Source organism: Sus scrofa, chromosome 3, assembly GCF_000003025.6.
Source record: "Sus scrofa isolate TJ Tabasco breed Duroc chromosome 3, Sscrofa11.1, whole genome shotgun sequence".
NCBI classification, from domain to species: Eukaryota; Metazoa; Chordata; class Mammalia; order Artiodactyla; family Suidae; genus Sus; species Sus scrofa.
The window spans coordinates 112,986,661-113,011,589 of NC_010445.4; the positions used below are offsets into that span (position 1 = coordinate 112,986,661).

The 24,929-nt window shown below is 48.7% G+C and overlaps 1 protein-coding gene across 3 annotated transcripts in view; it reads left to right on the plus strand.

The window, feature by feature from the left end:
• KIF3C (kinesin family member 3C) overlaps positions 1 to 24,929 on the plus strand; it is a 51,209-nt gene that overhangs the window by 23,237 nt on the left and 3,043 nt on the right. For all 3 annotated transcript variants that reach the window (XM_021087735.1, XM_021087736.1, XM_021087738.1), the window contains 5 exons: positions 9,513 to 9,614; positions 10,257 to 10,379; positions 11,491 to 11,609; positions 12,066 to 12,182; positions 24,801 to 24,909. In XM_021087735.1, the coding sequence (XP_020943394.1) occupies positions 9,513 to 9,614; positions 10,257 to 10,379; positions 11,491 to 11,609; positions 12,066 to 12,182; positions 24,801 to 24,909 (570 nt within the window). The remainder of the gene's footprint in view (positions 1 to 9,512; positions 9,615 to 10,256; positions 10,380 to 11,490; positions 11,610 to 12,065; positions 12,183 to 24,800; positions 24,910 to 24,929) is intronic.

Sequence of the window (24,929 nt, forward strand, 5' to 3'; positions counted from 1 at the left end):
ATGAAAGTAAGCATCAGCTCCAAGGTGCTTGTGGTTTTCTCACTCAAGTAGACAGGCTGATTTTTTTTTTTTCTTCCTCCTTCTATTCTCCAAGGTGGACTGAAGAATTTCTAGACATCCACATCCTGTCTACAAAGCTGGGAGGAGAGTCCAGCGCACCTCATTCCCCAGATATGTTTCCTGATCTCTTAATTGTTCCTTCTTGATGAGAAAAGTACTAGCATTTGAAAGACCATGTGTGTTGTGGGTTTTGCCATCCAAGGAGACCTAAGGCAGGAACCTCAGACTCAGTCTCCCGATTTATGTCCCCCAGGGGCAGAGGCCCACTGAAAATGACACTCTTTTTCCCATTGCCATTGTCTCTTTCATGTCTCTTTCCCTTACTGCTGGTTCCTCGAGATCTACGGTCAGGGCGCACAGAAGGAGAAACAGGTCTGGGATGGTAGGAATGGCTGTGTTTCCCAAGAGGTGGGAGCAAGGAGTGCTGCACTAGTTGTTTTGTTTTGCTCTCTGTGGTGAGCGGTGGGTGAATGTCAACCAGGCGCTGAAACAGCCAGTGACCCCTGCCGGTTGATTGTATGTTACCATTTACCAAGTGTTTTCACATCTGTTATCCAATTCACCATTCTGACCCCAAATCTGCATGGTTAGTGGATATTTGCCCCTTTTTGCAGATGAGAAAACTGAAGTCCAGGAGCTGATGCCCTAGATTCCTTAGCAAGTGGGATGGTAGGTAGAGTGTGTTCCAGGGTTCAAGTTCTTGCCTGACATGCTCACTGCTCTTTATATCATCCACCAAGGAGCTGTGAGGGGGCCCTTCCCGTGAGAGTATCTCTGGGGGACCCTAGTGATACTGACCGCCGCCCCTGAAGCACTCACTAAAGAGCTCCATCCTGCTCATCTCAGGCCCCCCTGAGAGCTTCACACAGAGTCTTCAGCAGACTCCTGTCTATTTCACCGGCAAGAGAATGAAATGCTACCCTGAGCTTTCCTGATGGTTCCTGGGTTAGCAAAGGTGCAGATGCCAAGTGCTGCTTTCCTCCAAGGTACCTTCCTGCCTGAATCCAGGAGAGGCTGTGGAGCAGGAAAAAGGACACTGGGCTTGGAGTTAGGAGACAGGTGTTTAAGTATCACTTCTGCCATTTACTGGCTCCATCACCTCTAGCAAGTCACTTCACCAGTCTGAGCCTTAGTTTCCTTCTATGTCCGAGGGGGGGAGGGGTGGCGGGCGATCATATCCATTATCTCATAAAGTTGCTGTGATGATGAAATAGGAGGATTAATGCAAAAAGGACCCAGCCCAGCCACAGACACATGGCAAGTCGCGTCTGAGACTCCCGTCTCCTGCAGAATGTCATAGATTAGCTGGCAGTGGCAGGGCAGAGCCTGTTTGGCTTCTTTGTAAGATCATAATTGATGATATCGCCTCAGAAGGATGGCTGGCTGGGCCTGGCTGTCTCCGATCTGGCTTTCCAGATCAGCACTTAACGCTGAGTGCTGGGCCTCCTTTCTCCTCCTAGTTTTTTGCACTTCAGTTGCTTCTGGAAGAGGAAGAGGTGAGCAGCCTCTGAGTATCCCAAGCCATGTCTGCAAGTTGACCTGGCCCCTGCGGTGGTCTTGGCTGTTAATTGTCACAGCAGCTAACCTGCCTCTAATATCTGGAATAAAGACCCTAAGGAGAAAAAGCAAAGGGGTTAAGAACCCAACTAGTATCCAAGAGGATGTGAGTTCAATCCCTGGATTCACTCAGTGGGTTAAGGAACCGGCACTGACACAAGCAGCCGCATAGGTTGCAGATGTGGCTCGGATCCAGTGTGGCTGTGGTGTAGGCTGGCAGCTGCAGCTGCAATTTGACCCCTAGCCTGTGAACTTCCATATGCCTCAGTGTGGCCCTAAAAAGGAGAAAAGAAAAAAAAAAGTCCCTAATCAAATTGGGAAATTATTTGCCAAGTACAGAGTCAATATAGGAGCAGATATATCTACAGATTGCTTAATTATGAGACTGCAGGCTTAGAATACGCCATCTCTGGGCCTTGGTGAGAGCAGAGGGGGTTGGGGGTTGCTGATTCTCTTAGCTATCCTGGGATTTGTATCCCTCTTGCAAGAGTCAGACCATGTCCCTGGAGCTCCCAGGCCTGTCTTTTCTGGCCTGTGCAGCCTCTGCTGGCCTTTTAGTTACACTGAGCTTATTTAGAAGCTGTAGAACCAAACCCAGTCCTGTTCACAGGCCCCTCCACCCGGACTTGCCCTGAGGAATCACTAAGGTGACATTGACCAGGGCAGCCAAGCGCTCTAGGGAATTCTCCCCGGGGACTAGGACCCCCGCATTCCCCTCCCCTCTGCTTAGAACCCCCTTGTCGGAAGTGGGCCTAGGGATTTGAGGCAGCTCTGTGAGAGTGCTAAAGACAGAGCTTTCTGAGGGAAAGGAGGAGATGGCCACTGGGATCCTCAGAGAAATGGGGAAAATAAAAAGCAAAAGCAGGAGTTCCCGTCGTGGCTCAGTGGTTAACGAATCCGACTAGGAACCATGAGGTTGCGAGTTCGGTCCCTGCCCTTGCTCAGTGGGTTAACGATGCAGCGTTGCCGTGAGCTGTGGTGTAGGTCGCAGATGCGGCTTAGATCCCGAGTTGCTGTGGCTCTGGCGTAGGCTGGTGGCTACAGCTCCGATTCAACCCCTAGCCTGGGAACCTCCATATGCCGTGGGTGAGGCCATAGAAAAGACCAAAAAAAAAAAAAAAAAAAACAAAAGCAAAACTAAGCTTGTTTCTAAGCAAATAATTGAAGTCGTGCATGACCTATTTCAGAGCATGGGGGCGGAGTAGGCAGCAGTGGCTTGAGACTGGGGAGAAGAGGAGCTGAGAACCTGCATCTGGATGGGGCCCCACCCCCCGGATTTCGGGCCAGGACCACCCCCCTCTTCTAGCACAAGCCAGGTTCTGTCAGGCAGGCTTGGCCGACAGTGTGGGCTGGGCCCGTGGGCAAGACCTGGCAAGAAACCAGTGAGGCACATTCGGTTGTCACTCAGGCCACGTCTGCGCTGGGTCCCAGCAGGGCAGACGGAGAGGCAGTGGGGCAGTGGACAAATGGAAGGGGGTGATAGGGGCAGTCAGACATTGTCCAGAAACGTTCTTCATGGAGCTCAGGCCCCAGCCGGAAGGAGAGATGCTGAAACAGAATTCTAGGTCCGGGGAGGAGGCCTAACATGAAGGCTGATAGAAGCAGCATAGAAACCAGTCCTGGGAATCATATCATGGGGGTGGCGGTGGCGGAGGGTTGGGACTTGGAGGCCCTGGTAGTCTTGGCTGATGCATCAGATTCCAGGCCTGACTGGCAGCTCAAACACTGCCTGACAATGTCAGTTTCTTGAACTAGGTATGGGGAACTGGAGAAGGTGGGGGCTGAAGAGACAAAGAATTGTTTTGAGTCAGGTCCATTTCCTCACTTTACAATCAATGCCCCCACCCTCCTCCCCACCAAAGTGTGACAGAGCATGTCGTAGGAGTTCCCCCTTGGCTCAGTGGGATCAGCAGTGTCTCGGCAGCACCAGGATACAGATTCAATCCCTGGACCGACACAGGGGATTAAAAGGATCTGGCGTTGCTGCAGGTGCTGTGTAGGTTGCAACTGCGGCTCAGATCTGATCCCTGGCCTGGGAACTCCATATGCCATGGGGCGGCCCAAATAAATAAATAAAAATTAAAAAATAAGGAGTTCCCGTCATGGCGCAGTGGTTAACGAATCCGACTAGGAACCATGAGGTTGTGGGTTCGGTCCCTGCCCTTGCTCAGTGGGTTAACGATCCGGCGTTGCCCTTGCTCAGTGGTGTAGGTTGCAGACGCGGCTCGGATCCCGCGTTGCTGTGGCTCTGGCGTAGGCTGGTGGCTACAGCTCCGATTGGACCCCTAGCCTGGGAACCTCCATATGCCGTAGGAGCGGCCCAAGAAATAGCAACAACAACAAAAAAGACAAAAAAAAAAAAAAAAAAAAAAAAAAAAAGAGCATGTTGTAAAAACAGATCAGATTTTACAAGCCTACTGCAAAAGTAGAGAGAATATAAAATAAACGGGAAGCTCAATTTTATACATATTATTATAGCATCAGTTAAAAATCATGAGAGGAGGGAGTTCCTGCTGTGGCATGGTAGGTTAAGAATCAGACCGCAGCGGCTAGGGTCACTGTGGAGGTGAGGGACTGATCCTTGGTCCAGCACAGTGGCCTGGCATTGCTGCAGTTGCAGCTCAGATTCAATCCCTGGCCCAGGAACTTCCATATTCCTCAGGAGTGGCCATACAATTTAAAAATTAATTAATCAATGATAGGAGTTCCTGCTGTGGCACAGTGGGTTAAGGATCTGGCATTGTCTCTGCAGCAGTGCAGGTTTGATCCCCAGCCCAGGGTAGTGGGTTAAGGATCCCATGTTGCTGCAGCTGTGGTGTAGGTCACAGCTGTGGCTCAGATTCGATCCCTGGACCAGGAACTTCCATATGCTGTGGGTGTGGCCAAAATAATAATAATGATGATGATGCTAATACTTCATTATCATGATACTGTAATAAAAGTGGTTCCATTATTTATTGTTGGCAGTAGTTTAAGTGGTATAAGCTGTAACCTGACAGTATATTCCAAGATATGCAAAATGTCCATGACCCTTTGTTCACTTTTGAAATTTCCTTTTAAGTCATTTAAAAAACAAAAAAAAATGTATGAGTGTTTATTGTAAATATTAAACAAACAACTAAATATCTTATAATAGGGTTAACTAAATATATTATAAATTATTCAATCTAAATATTATGCAATCATTAAACTTATCATAAACCTTACGGAAGTAACAGAAAATTCTTGAGGTATTTGATACTGGAAATAGCAGGACATAAACTTATATTTATACCATGTATGTAAATGTGAAAAGATGAGGCGTTCCCATCATGGCGCAGTGGTTAACGAATCCGACTAGGAACCATGAGGTTGCGGGTTCGGTCCCTGCCCTTGCTCGGTGGGTTAACGATGCAGCGTTGCCGTGAGCTGTGGTGTACGTTGCAGAAGCGGCGGCTCGGATCCCGCGTTGCTGTGGCTCTGGCGTAGGCCGGTGGGTGGCTACAGCTCCGATTCGACCCCTAGCCTGGGAACCTCCATATGCCGCGGGAGCGGCCCAAAGAAATAGCAAAAAGACAAAAAAAAAAAAAAAAAAAAAGATGAGAGTATGTGGAAAAATCTGGAAAAAAGGTAATTAGTGACGAGGAATATGTGAAGGTTTTTTTCATTTTATTTCTGTGATTATGTCAATGTTAGTGCAATTTTTTTTTCTGAAAGTAAAGACAAAAGGTTGAAAATGTGTCCCCAGAATCCCTTAATGAACTGTGAAGTATTTAATCCAGTTCTCCTGAGATATCACATTCCATAAATGTATTACTTTCTGTAAACCGAACTTCGCTGTGTCCTAAAAACTCAAGGTATAAGCTCTTACTCTGTACCAGGGATTGATTGGAAAAGTCTGGATCTTTCCTTTTCACACCTGTTTTTTTTTTCTTTCTTTTTTTTTTTTTTTTTTTTTAGGGCTGCATCTGCAGCTGCCGCATATGGAAGTTCCCAGGCCAGGGGTCAAATCAGAGCATCAGAGAGCAGCTGCTGCCGGCCACACAGCCACAGCCCCAGCCCCAGCCACACGGGTCTGAGCCGTGTCTGCGACCTACGTACGCCAAAGCTCACAGCAACTCCAGATCCTTAATCCACTGAGTGAGAAGGCCAGGGCTGGAACCCATATCCTCATGGGTACTAGTCGGGTTCGTTACCACTGAGCCACAACAGGGAACTCCTCCATACCTGTTTTGATGCTGTTGTTTCCAGGTCTATTCTCTTAACCTTTCTTTGTCTTTGCAGACTAAAGAGACCTATTTTTTTTTTTTTTTTAAGTCTCTTATAATAGCCCTTGGATGGTTTTAGCCGCCCTTCCCTGGATCTTTCTTTTCTCTCCTTCAAGTCCCTGGAGATGCAGTGAGGGAACTATACCCGGTACTCCAGATTCAGCTGCATCATAGTTTTATATTAGGGTAGAATGATTTTTGTCTTCTTTCCAAAAAGCCCTCATGATGGTGCCTGGCCAGATGCTATTGGCTTTTTCAGCTGTGGCAGCATATTAAGTCAGTGTCTTCTGGGAACAATAGAGAATTACTCGCCCCTTTCCCCTCCTTTTTGGGGTTTATAACTGATTGCATTTAATGAGTAGCACTAGGATTACTTTTCCCCAAAACGGAAAACTGTAATGGAAGATCACTTGCCATTTTTTTGTCAGCTCACACAGCCTAGAAGATTCTCTTGCTCTCTATCACCTGCAAGGATTTTGGGGCATCTGAGAAGTTGGTACTTCACCTGTGCACTCTTTCTTTTCTTTTTCTTCTCTTTTTTTTTTTTTTTTTGTCTTTTTGTTTTGTGTTGTTTTCTTTTTTTTAGGGCCGCACTCACAACATATGGAGGTTCCCAGGCTGGAGGTCGAATCAGAGCTGTAACCACCGGCCTACACCATAGCTATAGCAACCCCAGATCCGAGCCACATCTTCGACCTACACCACAGTTCACGGCAATGCCAGGTCCGTAACCCACTGAGCGAGGCCAGGGATTGAACCCACATCCTGATGACTGTTAGTGGGGTTCATTACCACCAAGTCACAACAGGAACTCCCTGTGCACCCTTTCTTGCAGGTTTCTACAGAGATCAGTCCCACCATTTAACCCTTGAACATTTTTCTGTCTAGAGAGATGCCTGTTTGTTTCCTTTCCCTAATCCACCTTCCTCTTCTGAGCTGTACTCCCCTTTCTCTGTCTCCCCCCCGCCACTTAACTTTGAATAACCTCTGATGTAGAACCTTGCCAGGAGCATTTTAACCTCTAAAGTTCTGGCCACTGGCTTCCCCAGAATAATCTACCTTGTCCCTAAAAGAACCCTTGGAGAGCGGAGTTCCCGTTGTGGCGCAGTGTTAACGAATCTGACTAGGAACCATGAGGTTGCAGGTTCGGTCCCTGCCCTTGCTCAGTGGGTTAAGGATCCGGCGTTGCCGTGAGCTGTGGTGTAGGTTGCAGACGCGGCTCGGATCCCGCGTTGCTGTGGCTGTGGGGTAGGCCGGTGGCTACAGTTCCGATTCGACCCCTAGCCTGGGAACCTCCATATGCCGTGGGAGCGGCCCTAGGAAAGGCAAAAAGACTGGAAAAAAAAAAAAAAGAAGAACCCTTGGAGATTAGTCCAACATGATTTCCTCTTGTGGGAAACGTGTTGCTTTTCTTTCAGCGGTTCTGCTTCCTAAAGCACACGACACAGTGTCTGCGGGAAGAAGAGCTTGGGCTTTAGATCAGGCTGACGCAGTCTGGATTCTCCGTTTAATTTTAATAGCCTTGACATGACTTTGGCTGGATTATTTAATGTCTCTGAGCTTTCATCGGAAAAATGATGATGCTAACAGTATGCCCCTTAAAGCAAGTCACGTAAGTCACCTGGGGATCTCAGATGCTGGTTCACTAGCCTTGTGTGGGGCCTGAGATTCTGCATTTCTAACAAGTTCTCAGATAATGCTGATTCTGGGCACCACTAAAAGCCGTAATTCTCAAATTTGACAGTGCACCCAAATCCCCTGGGAACCTTTAAGTCCCACGGATGCCCGGACCTCACTACCTGCCCCGCAGTTCCCATGTAACTGGCAGGGGGGTGTAGCCTGGGCACTGAGCCTTTTAAAAGCTCCCCGGGTGATTCTAATGTACCTCAAAGCCTGCGCCCCACTGCTGCAAGGGTTCTTGGTGGGAGTAGATGTGAGACACCTGGCACATAGCGGGTGCAGAGAAAGGAATGGTGTTCTTCCCCTTGGCTCCTTGCCCTGTGCTTCTCTCTCCACCCTCATCCCCAGTTTGCCATCAGGCAGAAAAAGGCAGCCCAGCGACCATCACCCTGTGCCTTCCTTAGTGGCATCTTCTCTAGAGAATCTGGCTTGGGAGTTCTCACAGCCCGTCATGAGGGGAGGGGACCAAGGTTATCCTGCTGTGGGGCCTGCCACTGGGAGGTTCAAAAGGTCCCCACGTGATTCTCATATGCAACTAATTTAGAGAACTAGTGTCTTTCTATTAGGTGACAAAGCGTGAAGAACACTAAGGCCACATGAAATGCCCAGGGAAGTGCAAGGACTCGGGGCTGGAGTGGGCACATCTGTCCTAGAATGGGGGACCAGGCTAGACACCAGGTCCCCCACAGTGCCATTGCACGGTGAGTTAGAGGGATCCCTTTTCCATGGCCTACAGCAGCAAGGGGCTTCCTCCGTGTGCAGGCAGAGATGCTGCCTTTCCTCTGCTTCCTCCCTCTTCATGCTCAGCCCGTCCGTCCTGCCAGGCTTCCCAGATGCCCAGACCTTGCTACTCTGCCCCTTAGCCCGTGCGTGTGGGTTGACCGATTGAAGGAGGAGAAGCTGGCAGGATAAAGACCCAGCTCCGCCCTGGAGCAGAGAGGCCAGAGAAGGGACCCAGAAGCCCCCTCTGAGACTACCCCAAGGATTCCTTTCTGTTCATCAAACGTGTATTGAGCACTTACTTTGTGCCAGGCACTGTGCTCAGCCCCAGGACTCTGAGATCCGAGTCAGACATGATTCCTGACCCGAAGGAGCACACAGTCTGGGAAGAGAGTAGAAAAATGTCCTGGTTATTGAGGCTCAAGGGAGGAGCTGTGCAGAGTTGAAGGAATCAGAGAATCTTCCCCAGATGCTCAAGCTGTGTCTGGCAGAAGTGGCCCCTTTCCAGGGGGACGTGGAATAGGGAGAGGAGCCGGGTGTTGTGAAAAGGCACAGCCTGTTCAGGGGGCTGGGATTCTTTCAGCGAAGCCAGATACAGAACATGATGTGTAGGGAGCAAGCGAGGCCAGCGGTCATTGGGCCGAGACCCCGCACTGAGGGGCTAGAGCCCAAGCTGCCTGGATCATCTCCAAGCTCATGCTGCTTCTGGCTCCGTTAAGCCCCAGAGTGCTGCTGAGTCTTCTTGCTTTGGCTTCTCTTCCACTTTCCAGCTGCAGGTCAGAGCCCTTCCTGCTGCCCGTGTGAGAGCCCTCTTCCTGAGTCAGGAGCCAGTTAGCTAAATGGCTGGGCTGCCCAGGGACTGGATCCCTGCCTCACCGCCCTCTGAACACCAGCCGGGGCTGGTTGCCAGGATTAGATTGCCACCCGCACTCCCTTCTCAGGCATGATGGACCAGCCTTCCTTCCGTATCCAAAGCCGAGGGACCAGGTGCCCTGTATCCCCTGAGGGGTTCCCTCCCTTTGTCTCACCTGATGGTCCTGCCAACAGTGGGAGCCTTGTGCTGGGGCCCAGGAGGCCAGAGGGGGAAACCTCATGCTCTATGAGCATCACGAAGCTCCATCTGGGACACCTCTTGTGTCCCCTCCTGGAAGGACCACAGAGCAGGGAAACCAGACCTCTCAAGCTGGGGCTGCTGTGGCCCTTGGAAAAGCCCCAAAGGCCATCTCCTCACCCCTCTTGTGTCCCCAGGCCATGGAGAGCAAGCTGCTCATCGGGGGCAGGAACATCATGGATCACACCAACGAGCAGCAGAAGATGCTGGAACTGAAGAGGCAGGAGATTGCAGAACAGGTAGGTCTGGGGGCTTCAGGTTCCTGAGGGGTGGGGGGCAACTGGCCTTGGGGTCACATCCGGGGAGCTTAGGGCAAAGAGCCTTCATGGCCTCAGGATCCCTGGAATTGCAGTGCTGAGAATCCAGACCTGCCACCCTGTGTCCGCGGGTCCACCCTCCCGGGGGCCTGGCAAGTGAGAAGTGGTGGCTCTCTGTGATGTCTGCCTCCACGGGGCACCTGGTACTGAGGCCTGGGCCTTCCACAGGGTGTAGTTCTTTGCCACCTGAACGACTGTGTCCTAAATCATCAAGAACCACCGTTTGTTGGTCTTGTCAATTAACTGTGATGCTACACAGGAAAGGCTGAGGCAGCTCGAGAGCCAGTATGCTGGCCTCAGTCAAGGTGGTTGACACCCCAGCTGTGAAGGCCAGGGTCTCCTGGCAAAAGGATGGTCATACGAGCTGAGCAGGTTCAGATAGACTCCCTGAGGATGGGTGGGCACAGTGAATGTGGGCCTGGGACGGCCCCGGCTCCCTTCTGGCACCTGTAGCCGTGACACAGCCGGGGTCTGTGATGGGCACAGCGAGCCTGTCCCCCAGGCTCCCTTGAGCCACCCCAGAACATGCTGCTCCACTGAGCCCCATGCCCTGCCTTGGCCTAGAAACGCCGTGAGCGGGAAATGCAGCAGGAGATGATGCTCCGAGACGAGGAGACCATGGAGCTCCGGGGCACCTACACGTCCCTGCAGCAGGAGGTGGAGGTCAAAACCAAGAAACTCAAGAAGGTGAGATGCCACAGCAGGACAGGGTCAAGGTGTGTGTGCGGCCCAGCAGCCTCTGCCCGAGACAGTCACCTGCCCAGGGGGAGTGTGGTTTAGCGACCCTTCCCCATTTGGCTTGAACTGCTGATCCCCTGGGGTGCACCACCTGGTGCTGGGGCGAGGAGCCGAGGGAGGGGGTGCTGGTTGGGGCGGGATGGAGCCTTTTCTCCTGTGCCAGGCGGGACCTGATAGGCGGGGAATGCTTTCACTTCTGCTTCCCGGGATTGCCATCCTCACGGTCCTGGGTAACGTTCCCCCTTTACTGTGTGTCACCAGTGAGTCACAGTTGGGCTCACCAGGCATAGAGCAGGCCAAGGGAGTGGCGAGGGGGACCGAGGAGACTCGAGCCCAGGAGAGCTCCGAGAGGGAGCACCGGACTCTCCAGCATGAGAATATCAGCCACCAGGACCCTACAAAGTCCTTGGCTGGGGACAGGCGCCTACCTGAGCTGAGGTTCTAGGGCAGGAAGCAGCAAATTCCAGCCTGGATTCTGGAAAGGACGTGAAGAGTCCTTGGGATCGCTGAGGTGGCTGCCCCAGAGCAGGCGGGGCAGTTTCCAGGGACACACCTTCCAGCAGGTTAGGAGTGGGACAGCCAGGTCACCCACACCCCTCCCTTCTGAGGGCTGCTGGAGAGGCGGGCATGGGGTTGTGTCACCTTCCAAACTGGCTGAGGCCCCCTTCCTTCCCGGAGCCCTGGACCAGCAGTCCTGATTCTTGGGGCCTGATCCTGGCTCTTGTGTTACCTGGTCATGTGACCTTGAGCAAGTCTGGGCCTGAGCGTGCTCACCTGTCAAGAGGGTGTTGGACCAAAAGGTCCCATGGGTCCCTTCAGATCTGAACGTTGCACGAGGTGGACAGCACCTGAGAGAGATAGCCAGCCGGTTAACAGGCATAAGAGGGACAGGGCTGCCTTCTGAATAACCCGCTCCCAGTGATGGTGGGGCGGCGGGGAGCTCCAGGCGTGGGCCCTGGCCTCATGCTGGGAGGAGCTGGTGGACTCTGAGCCCGCAGCCTCTGGGGCCCAGGCTGTCTGCGCTGGCCGGAGCCTCCGAGCTGCCCCTGTCCCCACGCAGCTCTACGCCAAGCTGCAGGCGGTGAAGGCGGAGATCCAGGATCAGCACGACGAGTACATCCGCGTGCGGCAGGACCTGGAGGAGGCGCAGAACGAGCAGACCCGGGAGCTCAAGCTCAAGTAGGGCCCCTCCTCTTCCGGTTCGGGGTCCTCGCAGCGCCCCGCAGGCGGTACCGCTCCCCGCCGGGCTCCTCTCCTTCCCGAAGGCTTCATTCTGTCTACTCACCCTTGAGTCCCGGCCCCTTAGGAACAGAATGTGTCTGAGGGATGCAGGAGGGGCCCATCTGGGGTCTCTTCGACCCCCTGTTTCCTCCTTCCTTCCTCCACCTGCATGTGATGACCCGCAAGGTGCATGTTGGGTGCTGCCCAGAAGTAGCGCCTAAGGCCCCGAGCTCTGCATTAGAAACGTGATTTTCAAGCGCTAGTACGTCTCCAGGGATCCCCTCCCCCACCTTTTTGGTTTTGCCACCTGTTTCCTCTGCCTCTTTGCTTTTCGCTTTCTCATCCTTCGACCTTCCCATACAGCGGGTGGTCTCACCCCCCCAACCCCCCTCTCTACCTCATCCCTGCTCCCAGGTACCTCATCATCGAGAACTTCATCCCCCCAGAGGAGAAGAACAAGATCATGAACCGGCTTTTCCTGGACTGTGAGGAGGAGCAGTGGAAGTTCCAGCCCCTTGTGCCCGGCGGAGCGTGAGTCTCTCACCCTGTTGTCTGGGCCTGGGGACTCGCCCCAGCTTGGGAGCGGTCGGGGGCCTGTGCGGAGAGGAAGGTTTGGGTGGATTGCGGAGGGCTGGGAAGGATGCCGTCGGAGGACGGGGTGCTCAGGCCCTCGTTCCGGGTCTCCACGGAGGAAGGGCGTTCTGATAAACGCAGTGGTGCTTTGGCCTGGGATACAGAAAATACCCAGGGAGGGACCTAAGGAGGGCAGGAAGAGCATTCCAGCCTCTTGGCAATCCCAGGGAGTGCCCACATTTGGCCAGTCTGGTGAATATTCACTTATCTGAGGCCCAAAATAGCCACAGTCGGTCATATTGCTGAGCACTCTGTGTGCGTCGGGGTTATGTGAGACTTTGCAGGCAGAAGGTAAATCAGGCACAGTCAGAGCTCACAGTCCAGTGGAGAATACAGAGAAGTAATCAGATCAGGAAGTGATAGAGCCCCACTCAGCTGGGTGATTCAGCATTTCCACCTGTTTCCACAACCTCGCCTTGAGGCGCCATTTGCGTGCGTTGGCTGGGTATGGAGCTCCCTCTGCTGGTGGCCATGAAGAACGAGACTGGATGTTCAAACCCAGCGGAGGGACTGTTGCACCCAGCTGGCCCACTGTCCCTTAATTGAAAATCTGTGTACAGAGGTGCTCAGCAGGCCGGACACCAGTGCACTTCCTTGGAGATTCTTTGCTTTATCTATCCCAGGAGTATTAATGCCAGGAGAGGTCAGGAGTCTCTCCAAAGCTCGGGTGGGAGGCTAACTGAGTGGTCTGCAGCTTCTCACTGGAGCATCAGATGCCTGCTTAATCTGTCTACCTTCTGAGGGGCTCATCCTCCTGCAGGCAACACGACCCAAGTTTGTAAATGTCAAGGTCATAAGTCAAGGGCTTTTCAGTGGCATCACTTTGTGGGGGTTTTGGTGTGTTTCGTTGTTGGTTTTTTCTTTTTTCTTTTTCTTTTTTTTTTGGCCGAGGCCATGGCATATGGAAGTTCCCAGGCCAGGGATCAAACCTGTACGAAGTTGCAGCCTGTGCCACAACTGTGGCAATGCTGTCTCCGTAACCCTCTGTGCCACAAGGGAATGTCCTCAATGGCGTCACTTTGGATTTAAAATAAACCTTCAGGAGTTCCTGTCGTGGCTCAGTGGTTAACGAATCCAACTAGGAACCATGAGGTTGTGGGTTCGAGCCCTGGCCTTGCTCAGTGGGTTAACGATCCGGCGTTGCTGTGAGCTGTGGTGTAGGTCGCAGACACAGCTCGGATCCCAAGTTGCTGTGGCTCTGACAAAGGCCGGCAGCTACAGCTCATATTAGACCCCTAGCCTGGGAACCTGCATATGCTGCAGGTGTGGCCCTAAAAAAAAAAGACAAAAGACAAAATAAAATAAAATACACCTGCAGTAATACCTCATCTAACACAGAAGTTCTCCATCCTGGTTGCAACTAGAATCACCTGTGAGTTGGTCTCCAGAGAATCTGATTTTAAAGGATCTTGGGCGGATCCCTGGACTTAAAATTTTTTTTCGAAGCTTCCAGCTGATTCTACAGGGAAGCCAGGCTGAAAAACTACTACTCCAGTGCCATCTGCTGGAGGAGGATGCTGGTCTGTAGGGTTATTTTGTGTTTTCAGAGTTCTTGAGTTGAAGGTTGTAGGTGGAGGAATTTCTTTACATTGAATAGTGACTGGATGAAAGAGGCTCTGAGAAGACATGTAGCTTTTTTTGTTTAATTTTTTTTTGGGGGGGGGTGCTGTGCTGGTGGCATACAGAAGTTCCTGAACCAGGGATCAAACCCAAGCCACAGCAGTGCCAATGTGGGATCCTTAACCACTAGGCCATCAGGGAACTCTCTAGTTTTTAACTTTGAAAAATAAGGACTGAGAGACCAGTACCAAAAATTCCAATAAACCCTTCACCAAAGCTCACCAATTGTTAGCATTTTGCCACTTCTTGCTTTATTCACACACACACACCCAACCATTTGAGATTAAGTTGCAGTCAACCCTTTCCCCATATTTCCTAAGAATGAGGACATTTCTCTTACATAATCACGGTACAGTGATCAAATTCAGGAAATTCTGTATTGACACAAGACTATTACATAAACAATTTTCAATTTTAGCCGGTTATCTTAATAGTGTCCTTTATGGCAATTTCCCATCCCCTGCCCATACCCCACTGGCCCACCTTTGGAGATGCATTGCACTTAATTGTCCTGCCTCTTATGTCTCCTTTAATCTCAAACCAAGAAGGGATCTTGCGTTTTGAAAGTTTCATGCTTTGGAGGAGTTTTATTCATTTCTCAAAACATTGTCCCTGCCATTTTTACTTGACCGCCTAAGCACACAATCCAAACTTCAAAGCATGGTAAGTGCTTTGCCTGAAGCTAAGATAAGCTTTCTGCTTAATGTTTATGAATTTCCATTCTTTTTTTATAATGATTTTTATTTTCTCAGTTATAGTTGGTTTACAGTGTTCTGTCAATTTTCTACTGTACAGCAAAGGAACTCAGTCACACACACACACACACACACACACACACACACACACACACACACACACATTCTCTTTCTCACATTATCCTCCACCATGCTCCATCACCAGTGACTGGATATAGTTCCCAGTGCTCTACCGCAGGATCTCATTGCTTATCCACTCCAAAGGCAATAGTTTGCATCTATTAACCCCAGATTCCCAGCCCATCCCACTCCCCGACCATGGCAACCACAAGTCTATTCTCCAAGTCCATGACTTTCTTTTCTGTGGAAAGGTTCATTTGTGCCATAGATCAGATTCTAGCTATAAGTGATACCATATGGTATTTGTCTTTCTCTTTCTGCCCGACTTCACTTAATATGAGAGTCTCTGGTTCCATCCATGTTGCTACAAGTGGCATTATTTTGCCTTTTTTTTATAATGATTTTTATTTTTTCCATCATAGCTGCTTTACAGTATATTTTGTTCTTTTTTATGGCCCAATAGTATTCCTGAATTTCCATTCTTTATTTATTTTTTCTAAGTTTACTTTCTGCCTTTTACATAACTTTTAAATTAAAAAACTTTTTAGAGGAGTTCCTTAGTAGCTCAATGGGTTAAGGATCCAGTGTTGTCACTGCTATGACTTGAGTTCAGTCTCTGGCTCCTGAATTTCCACATGGCACAGGCATGGCCAAAAAAAAAGCTTTTAAAAAGCTTCTCTCTCTCTCTTTTTCCCTCTTCACAAAAATAAAATAGTTTGCATATACTGAGAAACCATTTACAGATTTTAAAAATTAAAACTGCTATCTTAAAAGAACTTAAAAATTTGGGGGGGGGGAGTTCCCATCGTGGCACAGCAGAAACAAATCCCAGTAGGAACCATACCATGAGGTTGTGGGTTCGATCCATGGCCTTGCTTATTGGGTTAAGGATCCTGGGCATTGCCATGAGCTGTCGTGTAAGTCGAAGACACGGCTTGGATCCCAGGTTGCTGTGGCTGTGGTGTAGGCCGGCAGCTACAGCTCTGATTGGACCCCTAGCCTGGGAACCTCTATATGCTGCCAGTGTGGCCCTAGAAAAGACAAAAAAAAAAAAAAAAGAAAAAGAAAAAGAATCCATGCTACACTGGTGAAGACGCCAAATCTTAACCACTGGACCACCAGGGAACTCCTCTTAATAACTTTTAGAAAGAAAGAAGTCCTCCAGAATACATCTTTGCTTATTGCTGAACTATTTATTGCCTTTCCTAGCCTCTTATTCCTCTTTTTGTTTTAAAGGTGAATTTATGCTCTTTACATGCTCTGTTGTGGGCCGCAGAAAGCCCCCTGTTCTGGGTGGGGCACCGTGGAGGTAGTTGCCTGTAATGTTATTTTCCCACCTTTGCTTTTTCTTCCAATTTCCATCCGAATCCCTCTTGCTCTGGGAAGGTAATGCGAAGTGAGAAAGAGGCCGTGTTTTCTTTGCCATTAGGAAGCCTGAAAATTGAGATCATTCCTCAAAAGCTGCCTTCTTTACTTACTTACTCTGCAGTGTTTTCCACACTCTGGTGAGAACCGGTCTCAACACACATACCCATGTGATGAAAATTGACCTAAGTTGCATATGGTTGCTCCCCAGCCTGTGTTTGTGCATCTACATCAGCAGCATTTCTAACTGGAACCCAAAGGGACTGTGTTGAGGCATTGGTGGTTTAATGGTAGAATTCTTGCCTCCCAAATGGACTGGGTTCCCTTAAAATGGTACATTATACATATAAAGATATAATCCATTCTCAAGATTTTTCAAAATTATGGTTAAGTGTATTTACAACTTAACCATGCTGTTTTATGCAGAATATGTATGTATTTCCTTGGTATACATACAGAGTGTATATTTTGTGTAGAAAATATCAAGCTATATCTGTGTCAAGATAAAAAGTATTAGGAGTTCCCTTCGTGGCTCAGTGGTTAACAAACCCCACTAGGATCCACGAGGTTGGATGCAGGTTCGCTCAGTGGGTTAAGGATCCAGCGTTGCCGTGAGCTGTGGTGGAGGTCACAGTCGAGGCTCGAATCCGACGTTACTGTGGCTTCCGTGTAGGCCAGTGGCTACAGCTCCAATTCAACCCCTAGCCTGGGAACCACCATATGCCATGTATCTGGCCCTAAAATAGCAAAAAAAAAAAAAAGTATTAAGGCAATTGTGACATCACAGTGTTTTCCACTGTATTTAAATACAATCGATATAAACAAGTGATATAAATTTCTTTAAGAACAAATTCCAGGAGTTCTCTTGTGGCTCAGCAGGTGGAGGATCTGGTGTTATCACTACAGTGCCTCAGGTTGCTGCTGTGGCATGGGTTCGGTCCCTGGCCCGGGAACTTCTGCATGCTGCAGGTGCAACTAAAAAAGGAAAAAAAGAAAAAGAGTCCAATAAATAAGTTACTTCAAAAAGACTTATTTTAAAAACACCAGGTAATGGAGCTCCCGTCGTGGCTCAGTGGAAACGAATCTGACTGGTATCCATGAGGATGCAAGTTCGATCCCTGGCCTTGCTTAGTGGGTTAAGGATCCAGTGTTGCCCTGCGCTGTGGTGTAGGTCGAAGACGCAGTTCTGATCTGGCGTTGCTCTGGCTGTGGCGTAGGCCGGAGGCTACAGATCCGATTAGACCCCTAGCCTGGGAACCTCCTTATGCCACGGGTGTGGCCCTAAAAAGACAAAAAAAAAAAAAAAAAAGCAGGTAATCAACTCTATGCTATTCTGAATTACTACTACAAATTATTTTCTTTTTTTCAATGTCACTGTCCATTGTCTGATAACTGCAATAAATAATATTTATCTAGGAGATCCTGCTGAGTAGCATTGAGAACTTTGTCTAGATACTCATGTTGCAACAGAACAAAGGGTGGGGAAAAAAATGTAATTGTAATGTGTACATGTAAGGATAACTTGATCCCCTTGCTGTACAGTGGGAAAATTAAAAAAAAATAATAATAATAATATTTATCTTAGGACCTTTAAAGAATCACGAAAATACAAAAGAAAAGGCATAATATGAAACAAATTTTTTTAAAATTTTATTTTTGTGTTTTTAGGGCCACGCCCATGGCATATGGAGGTTCCCAGGCTAGGGGTCGAATTGAAGCTGCAGCCATCGGCCTACACCAGAACCACAGCAACTCAGGATCTGAGCCTCGTCTGCAACCTACACCACAGCTTACAGCAATGCTGGATCTTAACCCACTGAGCGAGGCCAGGGATCGAACCCACGTCCTCATGGACACTAGTCAGGTTCATCACCACTGAGCCACAGCAGGAACCCCCTGAAACAAATTTTTTTAATTAAATTTTTTTTTAGCAGCAGTTGGTGGTCAAAATGAAGTCAGAACACTTCCCTCCTAATTGAAACTCCCAAGGGTGATTGTGACTCAGCACAGAGAGCCCCAGGGTAGCACTGCAGTGTAAGAGTCACTGGCCTGGACCTCCTGGATCATCTGCCCCCAGCCCCTCCTTTCAACAGGGGAAGGCTTGGGGTGGGCGGGGGGCAGTGCTTGGATGCAGCTTCACCCATTTTGAGGAGCCCTGAGGTCTGAGGCTATAGAACAAAATGCGTCTCTGGGAGGAATCGGGTCCCACTGTTTGCAGCAGAGCTTAATCAGGGCTGAAAACCTCTTTCTTCCCAAAGCATATTTAACTAATCAAGCCATTGTCCCACATGCTCAAGTCAAGTGTGGAATATTTTGTTTCACTTGAGCCTGTGGTATTCTGGGGATGAGAACACTGATGGCTGCTCAAAGGGAGAAGAAGACAGCATTGTCAGAAAGAAATTACCTAATGTCATGCTGTCCCTTTTGGTGGAAAACACCCCCCGGCCCACCACCAAGCATTTACCCCACATGCTCTTCCCGGCAGCTCTGTTGGGGAGTTCTTGAAACACACTCTGCTCTGCTCCTGTCAACTTATTTTGGAGGTCTGTCCCATTTTCTTTTTTCTCCACTATCTCTGTGCCATGGCTTGTTGATACCCAGTAACTTCAGGTGCGGTGCCTTCCACAACCACAATTTTGTGTTAGAGTTTCTTTGGGGGACAAAAAAAAGAAAATTTCTGCAGCCATCTGCAGCAACCACTATTTTACAAGTATGACCTTTTATTTTTGCTTTTTCATAATAGACTTCATTTTTTAATTGCGTTTGTTCAAAACTGCCTTCTAAGGGTTGTGTATTTGGCAACGTCTGTAGCCCATGGTTTACAAAGTTCTGTTTGTAACTTTAGCCCTTTGGCCTTTGCAATCTCTGCCACCCTGCATTCTTTTCAGAGGCTTCATGGTGCAGTAGAGACTGCATTTGGGACTTAGAGCATTCTGAATTCTAGCCCCTGCTCTGCCTTGGGAAGGTTGTTTAACCTCTCTGAACCCAGGTTTCTTCACTTGCAAAGTCAGGACGATAAAGTAAAATAAAAATCCCTGCAGGGTGGTCGAGATTGAAATGAGATGATGTGTGGGAGGCTGTAGGTCAATACTTGGCACAGAGGAGATGATCCAGAAATGGTTCCACTCCTACCAGTAAGCCAGTAGGATGATTGTGGGGGCTCTGGGGAAACCGGCTTGCCGTCATCCCTTAGAAGTGCCATAGAAGGACAATGCAGTGTGTTGCTTTTGTTTCAGATGTTGATTTATTTATTTATTTTATTTTATTTTTTTACTTTAGCACCACACCCACGGCATATGGAGGTTCCCAGGATAGGGGTCAAATCAGAGCTACAGCTGACCGCCTACACCACAGCCACAGCCACAGCAACACAGGATCCTTAACCCACTGAGTGAGGCCAGGGATCAAACCCGTATCCTCAAAGATACTAGTTGGATTCGTTTCCGCTGATCCATGACAGGAATTCCAGATTTTGATTTTTTTTATACAGGCTGCCTCCAAATTGAGAGAGGGAGAGAGAGGGAGAGGGAGCGAGGGAGAAGCCGGGGCGGGGGGGGGGGGGGGGGGGGAGAGGGAGAACGCCAGCGCATTCCTGGCTCTAAATAGAATCGGGATAGAAAGTTACACTGGTTTCATTACAGAGGCAACGTTTACCTCAGTCAGAACATTCTCAGCTCTGGGTTGAGTCCCTAGATTCATTCACAGGCCCAGGACAGCTGCAGAAGAATCTGCAACAGGGCACAGTGTCTGCCTTCCCAGGCAGGTTGTGGGCCGTGTGAAGGGCCCCTGGGAGAGGAGCGGGATCTTATTCGCGCAGGGGATGCTGCGAGGTGGACAGCTGACCTGCAGGGCCGAAGGGGCCCGATCATGCAGAAAAGTCGGATTTGCTGCGGCAGGTGCTTGTAAAGGACTTGGAAAATACATCCTGTGAGGCTGGCTGCTGGTTCTCAGGGCAGGAGAGGGAAGGCGGCGAGCTGACCGAGCTGGTAGTGAGATTGGGGTCAGCCTCTGCCGTGAGGCTGAGAGAGGGCTTTTTAACAGTAAGGGAAGAAAGAAGACTGTGATAGCAGCTGTGTCGAGGGAGGGTCCTAAGAGAACGCTGAAGGATCTGCTAAGCACAGGATAACTGGGTTTCTTTCGGCGGGGGTGGGGTGGGGGGATGAATACATGCAGAGCCAGGCCTCCACTCAGGGGCTGTCAGCCACAACTCGCTTACTACAAAGGGATCAATCAGGGCAAGAAGGCCTGGAGCAGAAGAGAGGACATGGGAAGTTCGGTGTCCCAGTTACAGACTCCCCTCCCCCACCCCCTTCTGCCTGCCCGCCACCCAGAATAGCCCTGGCATCTTTATTGGGTCAGGCTGCCAATTCACGCTCATCCACTGCTTTGCTCGCCCAGCCCTGTCCCCCTGTCCTGTTCCCAGAGCTTGCAGCCTGCAAGGGACATGCAGGCCCAGACTGTTCTGTGGGTGCTCCCTCAAAGACAGCCCAGCATCAGAAGAAGAGTATTTGGGAAGGTTCAGTTCTGAGCCTCTTCCCAGTTGTAGGACTTTGGACCCTAAAGGCACTTTGCTTTCTGAGCCTCTTGATCTGCCCTGTCTACACCTCAGGAGGTTGCTGTAAAGCTCCAGTGGGCATAGATGCTCCTTGCAATTGCCAAGTTGTTCTGTGACGGGTGTTCCTGCTCCCTCCCTCAGCGCTGCCGCTGTTCCTGGGCACAGCCCTCCCACCTCTCAGAGGGTGCGCAGCAGCAGAACAAACCGGGGCCTCTACAGCCTCATCCTTCCTTGTTTTCAGCTGTGAAGAGGGGTCAGCAGGGGCCCGACGTGGGATCCAGTGCTTTTGTATGTGCCCTTGGTTAAAAACCCCGAGAGTGTTGCTTCTCATTCCTCTGTGCTGCAGAAGGCAGGCGTTGCTCTGTCGGCTCCTGTACGGCTTGTTCTACTATTCAAGGACAGAATGTCCTATCTCTGAATTACCCAGCCTGTTTCTTCTCTTCTGTCTTCTAACTGTCTGCCTTTTGGCTTTTTTCATTGCTCATTTGTATCCCTGCTTGAAATTAGCACATGGAATTGAGAATAAATAGTCATCGCAGCTGCCATGTGTGGAGCCCTTCTGTGGGGTACTGTGCTGAGTGATTTTCTGGATTAATCTCAGCCATTCTGTTTGATAAGAATGAGATAGCTAGGCTCAGAGATCATAAGCCACTTCCCAAGGTAACAGAGCTCTAAGGGGTAGAGCCAAGTTCAAACGCAGATCTGTCTGACTCCAAATCCTGTACTTTTTTTTTTTTTTTTAACAAGAGAAATAAAAGCAAGTTTATTGACATGCATACCTTGTGTACACATGGAAGCTGCCCAGGGTAAAATGACAAACTCAGGAAATTCCTGTTGTGGCTCAGCGAGTTAAGAACTTGACATAGTGTCGGTGAGGATGCAGGCCTCACTTCGTGGATTAAGCATCCACTGAGTCACAGATGCGGTCACAGATGTGGCTCAGATGTGGCATTTCTGTGGCTGTGGCATAGGCCAGCAGCTGCAGCTCTGATTCAACCCCTAGCCTGAGAACTTCCATATAACACAGGTGCAAAATCCTGTATTTTTTTTTTAATGTAAATAACTCTCTTGTTTTCTGTCTTTTTTGTGTGTTTGCTTTGAGTAGTAAAATTCCTCACACTCCTTAAGTTGCTGAAAGTAAAATGTCTAACATACCATGAGTCGGCCAGGAATATAGAGCAATGGAAACGTCTTCATAGATACAGCCACTTTATTTTATTTTATTTTATTTTTTGTCTTTTTGCTATTTCTTTGGGCCGCTCCCGTGGCATATGGAGGTTCCCAGGCTAGGGGTCGAATCGGAGCTGTAGCCACTGGCCTATGCCAGAGCTACAGCAATGCAGGATCCCCTAGCCTGGGAACCTCCATATGCCGCGGGAGCGGCCCTAGAAAAGACAAAAAGACAAAAAAACAAAAAAAAAAAGTAATTTGGAGAGTTCCGTGGTGGGTCATCAGGTTAAGAATCTAGCACTGTCACTGCTGTAGCTCTGGTCATTGCTGTGGTGCAGGTTCGATCCCTGGCTTGGGAATTTCTGTGTGCTGCAAACACAGCTCCCCCCACCAAAAAAAGCAATTAGGCAATATCTAGTAAAGCTGAAAATGCCCATCGGAAACATTCCATTCCTGGGTATATACCCCAGGGGAATTGTTGACTATGTACTTGAAGATACCTGTGCAGAAATGCCCACAACAGCACTGTGTTAAATAGAAAAGGGGGAGAAAGGAATTGACCTAGATGTCCATCAACAAAAGGACATAAATAAAACACACGCAAATAACACACACATACACACACACACTCATATACATATAAAGTGCTGTACTGAAACCTTCAGATAGTCAGTAGAGCTAAAGTTCAATAATCAAATCTAGCGCAGCATGGATAAATATAAAAAATATGTTTGTCGAGCACCCAAAAAATGCAGTACAGGAGTTCCCGCTGTGGTTCAAAGTTTAAAAACCCTACTAGTATCCATGAAGATGTGGGTTCAATCTCTGGCCTTGCTCAGTGGGTTATGGATCCAGCATTGCCACAGGTTGTGGTGTAGGTTACAGATGTGGCTCAAGTCCCATGTGGCTGTGGCTGTGGCGTAGGCCGACCAGCCATAGCTCCAATTTGACCCCTAGCCTGGGAACTTATATATGCTTCAGGTGTGGCCCTTAAGAAAAAAAAAGCCAAGCCTGAGTTTTGTTTGTTTTATAGTAATAGCTTTATTAAGATGTAATTTACATATCATGAAATTCACCATTTAAAAATTTTTTGTTTGTTTTTTTGGATTTTTTTTTTTTTTTTTTTTTTTTTTTTGCTTTTTACAGCTGTACCCACAACATATGGAGGTTCCCAGCTAGGGGTCTAATCGGAGCTACAGCTGCCGGCCTACACCACAGCTCATGGCAATGCCAGATCCTTAACCCACTGAGTGAGGCCAGGGATCAAACCTGCAACCTCATGATCCTAGTTGGATTCCGCTGCACCACGATGGGAACTCCTTAAAATGTATAATTTTGAGGACTCCCATGTATTCACAGATTTGTACAACATCACCACTATCTAATTCCGGAATATTTTCCTCACTCCAGAAAGAAACCCGAAAAACCTGTTCGCAGTCACTCATTCCCCAGTGTCCCATCCTTAGGAAAACCCCTGCCTACTTTCTGTCTCCATGGACTTGCCCATTTCAGATGTTTCATAGAAATGGAATCATACAATGTGTGGTCTTTTGCATCTACTTTCTTTCACTTGACACAAGGCTCTCAAGGTTCGTCCATGTTACAGCCCCTGTGAGTTCTTCATTCCTTTTTGTGGCCAAGTTCTGCTCTGTTCTACGGGTATACCACATTTTGTTTATTCATCAGTTGATGGCCATGTGGGTTATTTCTACTTTTTGGCTATTATGAATAATGCTTCTATGAGTATTCATGTACAGGTTTACGATTCTCTTGACCATATATCTAGGAGTGGAAGTACTAAGTCACATGGTAACTCTATGTTTAACTTTCTTAAGAACTGCCAGACTGTTTCCAAAATAGCTGCAGCATTTTATAGTCCCACCAACAATGTACGAATCTTCACCAACATGTGTTATTGTCTGTCTTTGATTGTAGTCATCTTAGTGGCATCTCACTGTGGTTTTGACTTGCATTTCCATAACGAATAATGTTGAGCATCTTTTCATGTGCTTATTGGCCATTTGTACGTTTTCTTTGGAGAGATGACTCTCCAGATCTTTTGTCCATTTTTAAATTGGGTTATTGTCTTTTTGATTTGTAAGGGTTATTTATATATTCTGGCTACAAGTCCTTTATCACCTATACGATTTGATAATTTCTCCTATTTTGGTTATTTCACTTTCTTTGTAATTGTGTTTATTTTTAATTTTTTTATTTTTTTGCTTTTTAAGTCTGCACTCGCGGCATATGGAGGTTCCCAGGCTAGGTGTCCAGTCGGAGCTACAGCTGCAGATTTGTGCCACAGCCACAGCAACACAGGATCTGAGCCTGCACCACAGCTCACGGCAATGTCAGATCCCTAAACCCACTGAGCAAGGGCAGGGATCGAACCCTCAACCTCATGGTTCCTAGTCGGATTTGTTTCTCCTGCGCTATGACGGGAACTCCTGTGAAGTTCTTTAAAGCACAAAAATTTTTCATTTCATTGAAGTCCTATTTTTTTTTTTCCTTTGGTTGCTTGAGCTTTTGATGTCCTAAGAAACCAACGCCTGGAGTTCCTGTTGTGGCTCAGTGGGTTATGAATCTGACTAGTATCCATGAGGATGCGGTTCAGTCCCTGGCTTTGCTCAGTGAGTTAAAGATCCAGCATTGCTGCAAGCTGGGACATAGGTCAGCTCGGATCTGGTATTGCTGTGGCTGTGGCATAGACTGGCAGCTGCAGCTCCGATTGGACCCCTAACCTGGAAATTTCCATAAGCCACAGATGTAGTCCTAAAAAGAAAAAAAAAAAAAAAAAAAGGTTTTTTAAAAGTGTATGTCTCCTTGCGTTATACTACTTTGAGTTGTCAGGTTGTATTAGTACAAAGAGAAGGAAATTCTAGCACCTGCATCCTGCAAGGCCTCCTGACTACCCGAATGATACTTAATGCATCATATCATTTCCCTTTGTGTTCGGCGGAAGTCCATTTTAATGTGGCCTCTTCCCTACAGCAATAACAGCCAAATGAAGAAGCGGCCAACGTCAGCAGTGGGCTACAAGAGGCCTATCAGCCAGTACGCCAGGGTTGCCATGGCAATGGGGTCCCACCCCAGGTACAGGGTAAGACGATGGGCTGGAGA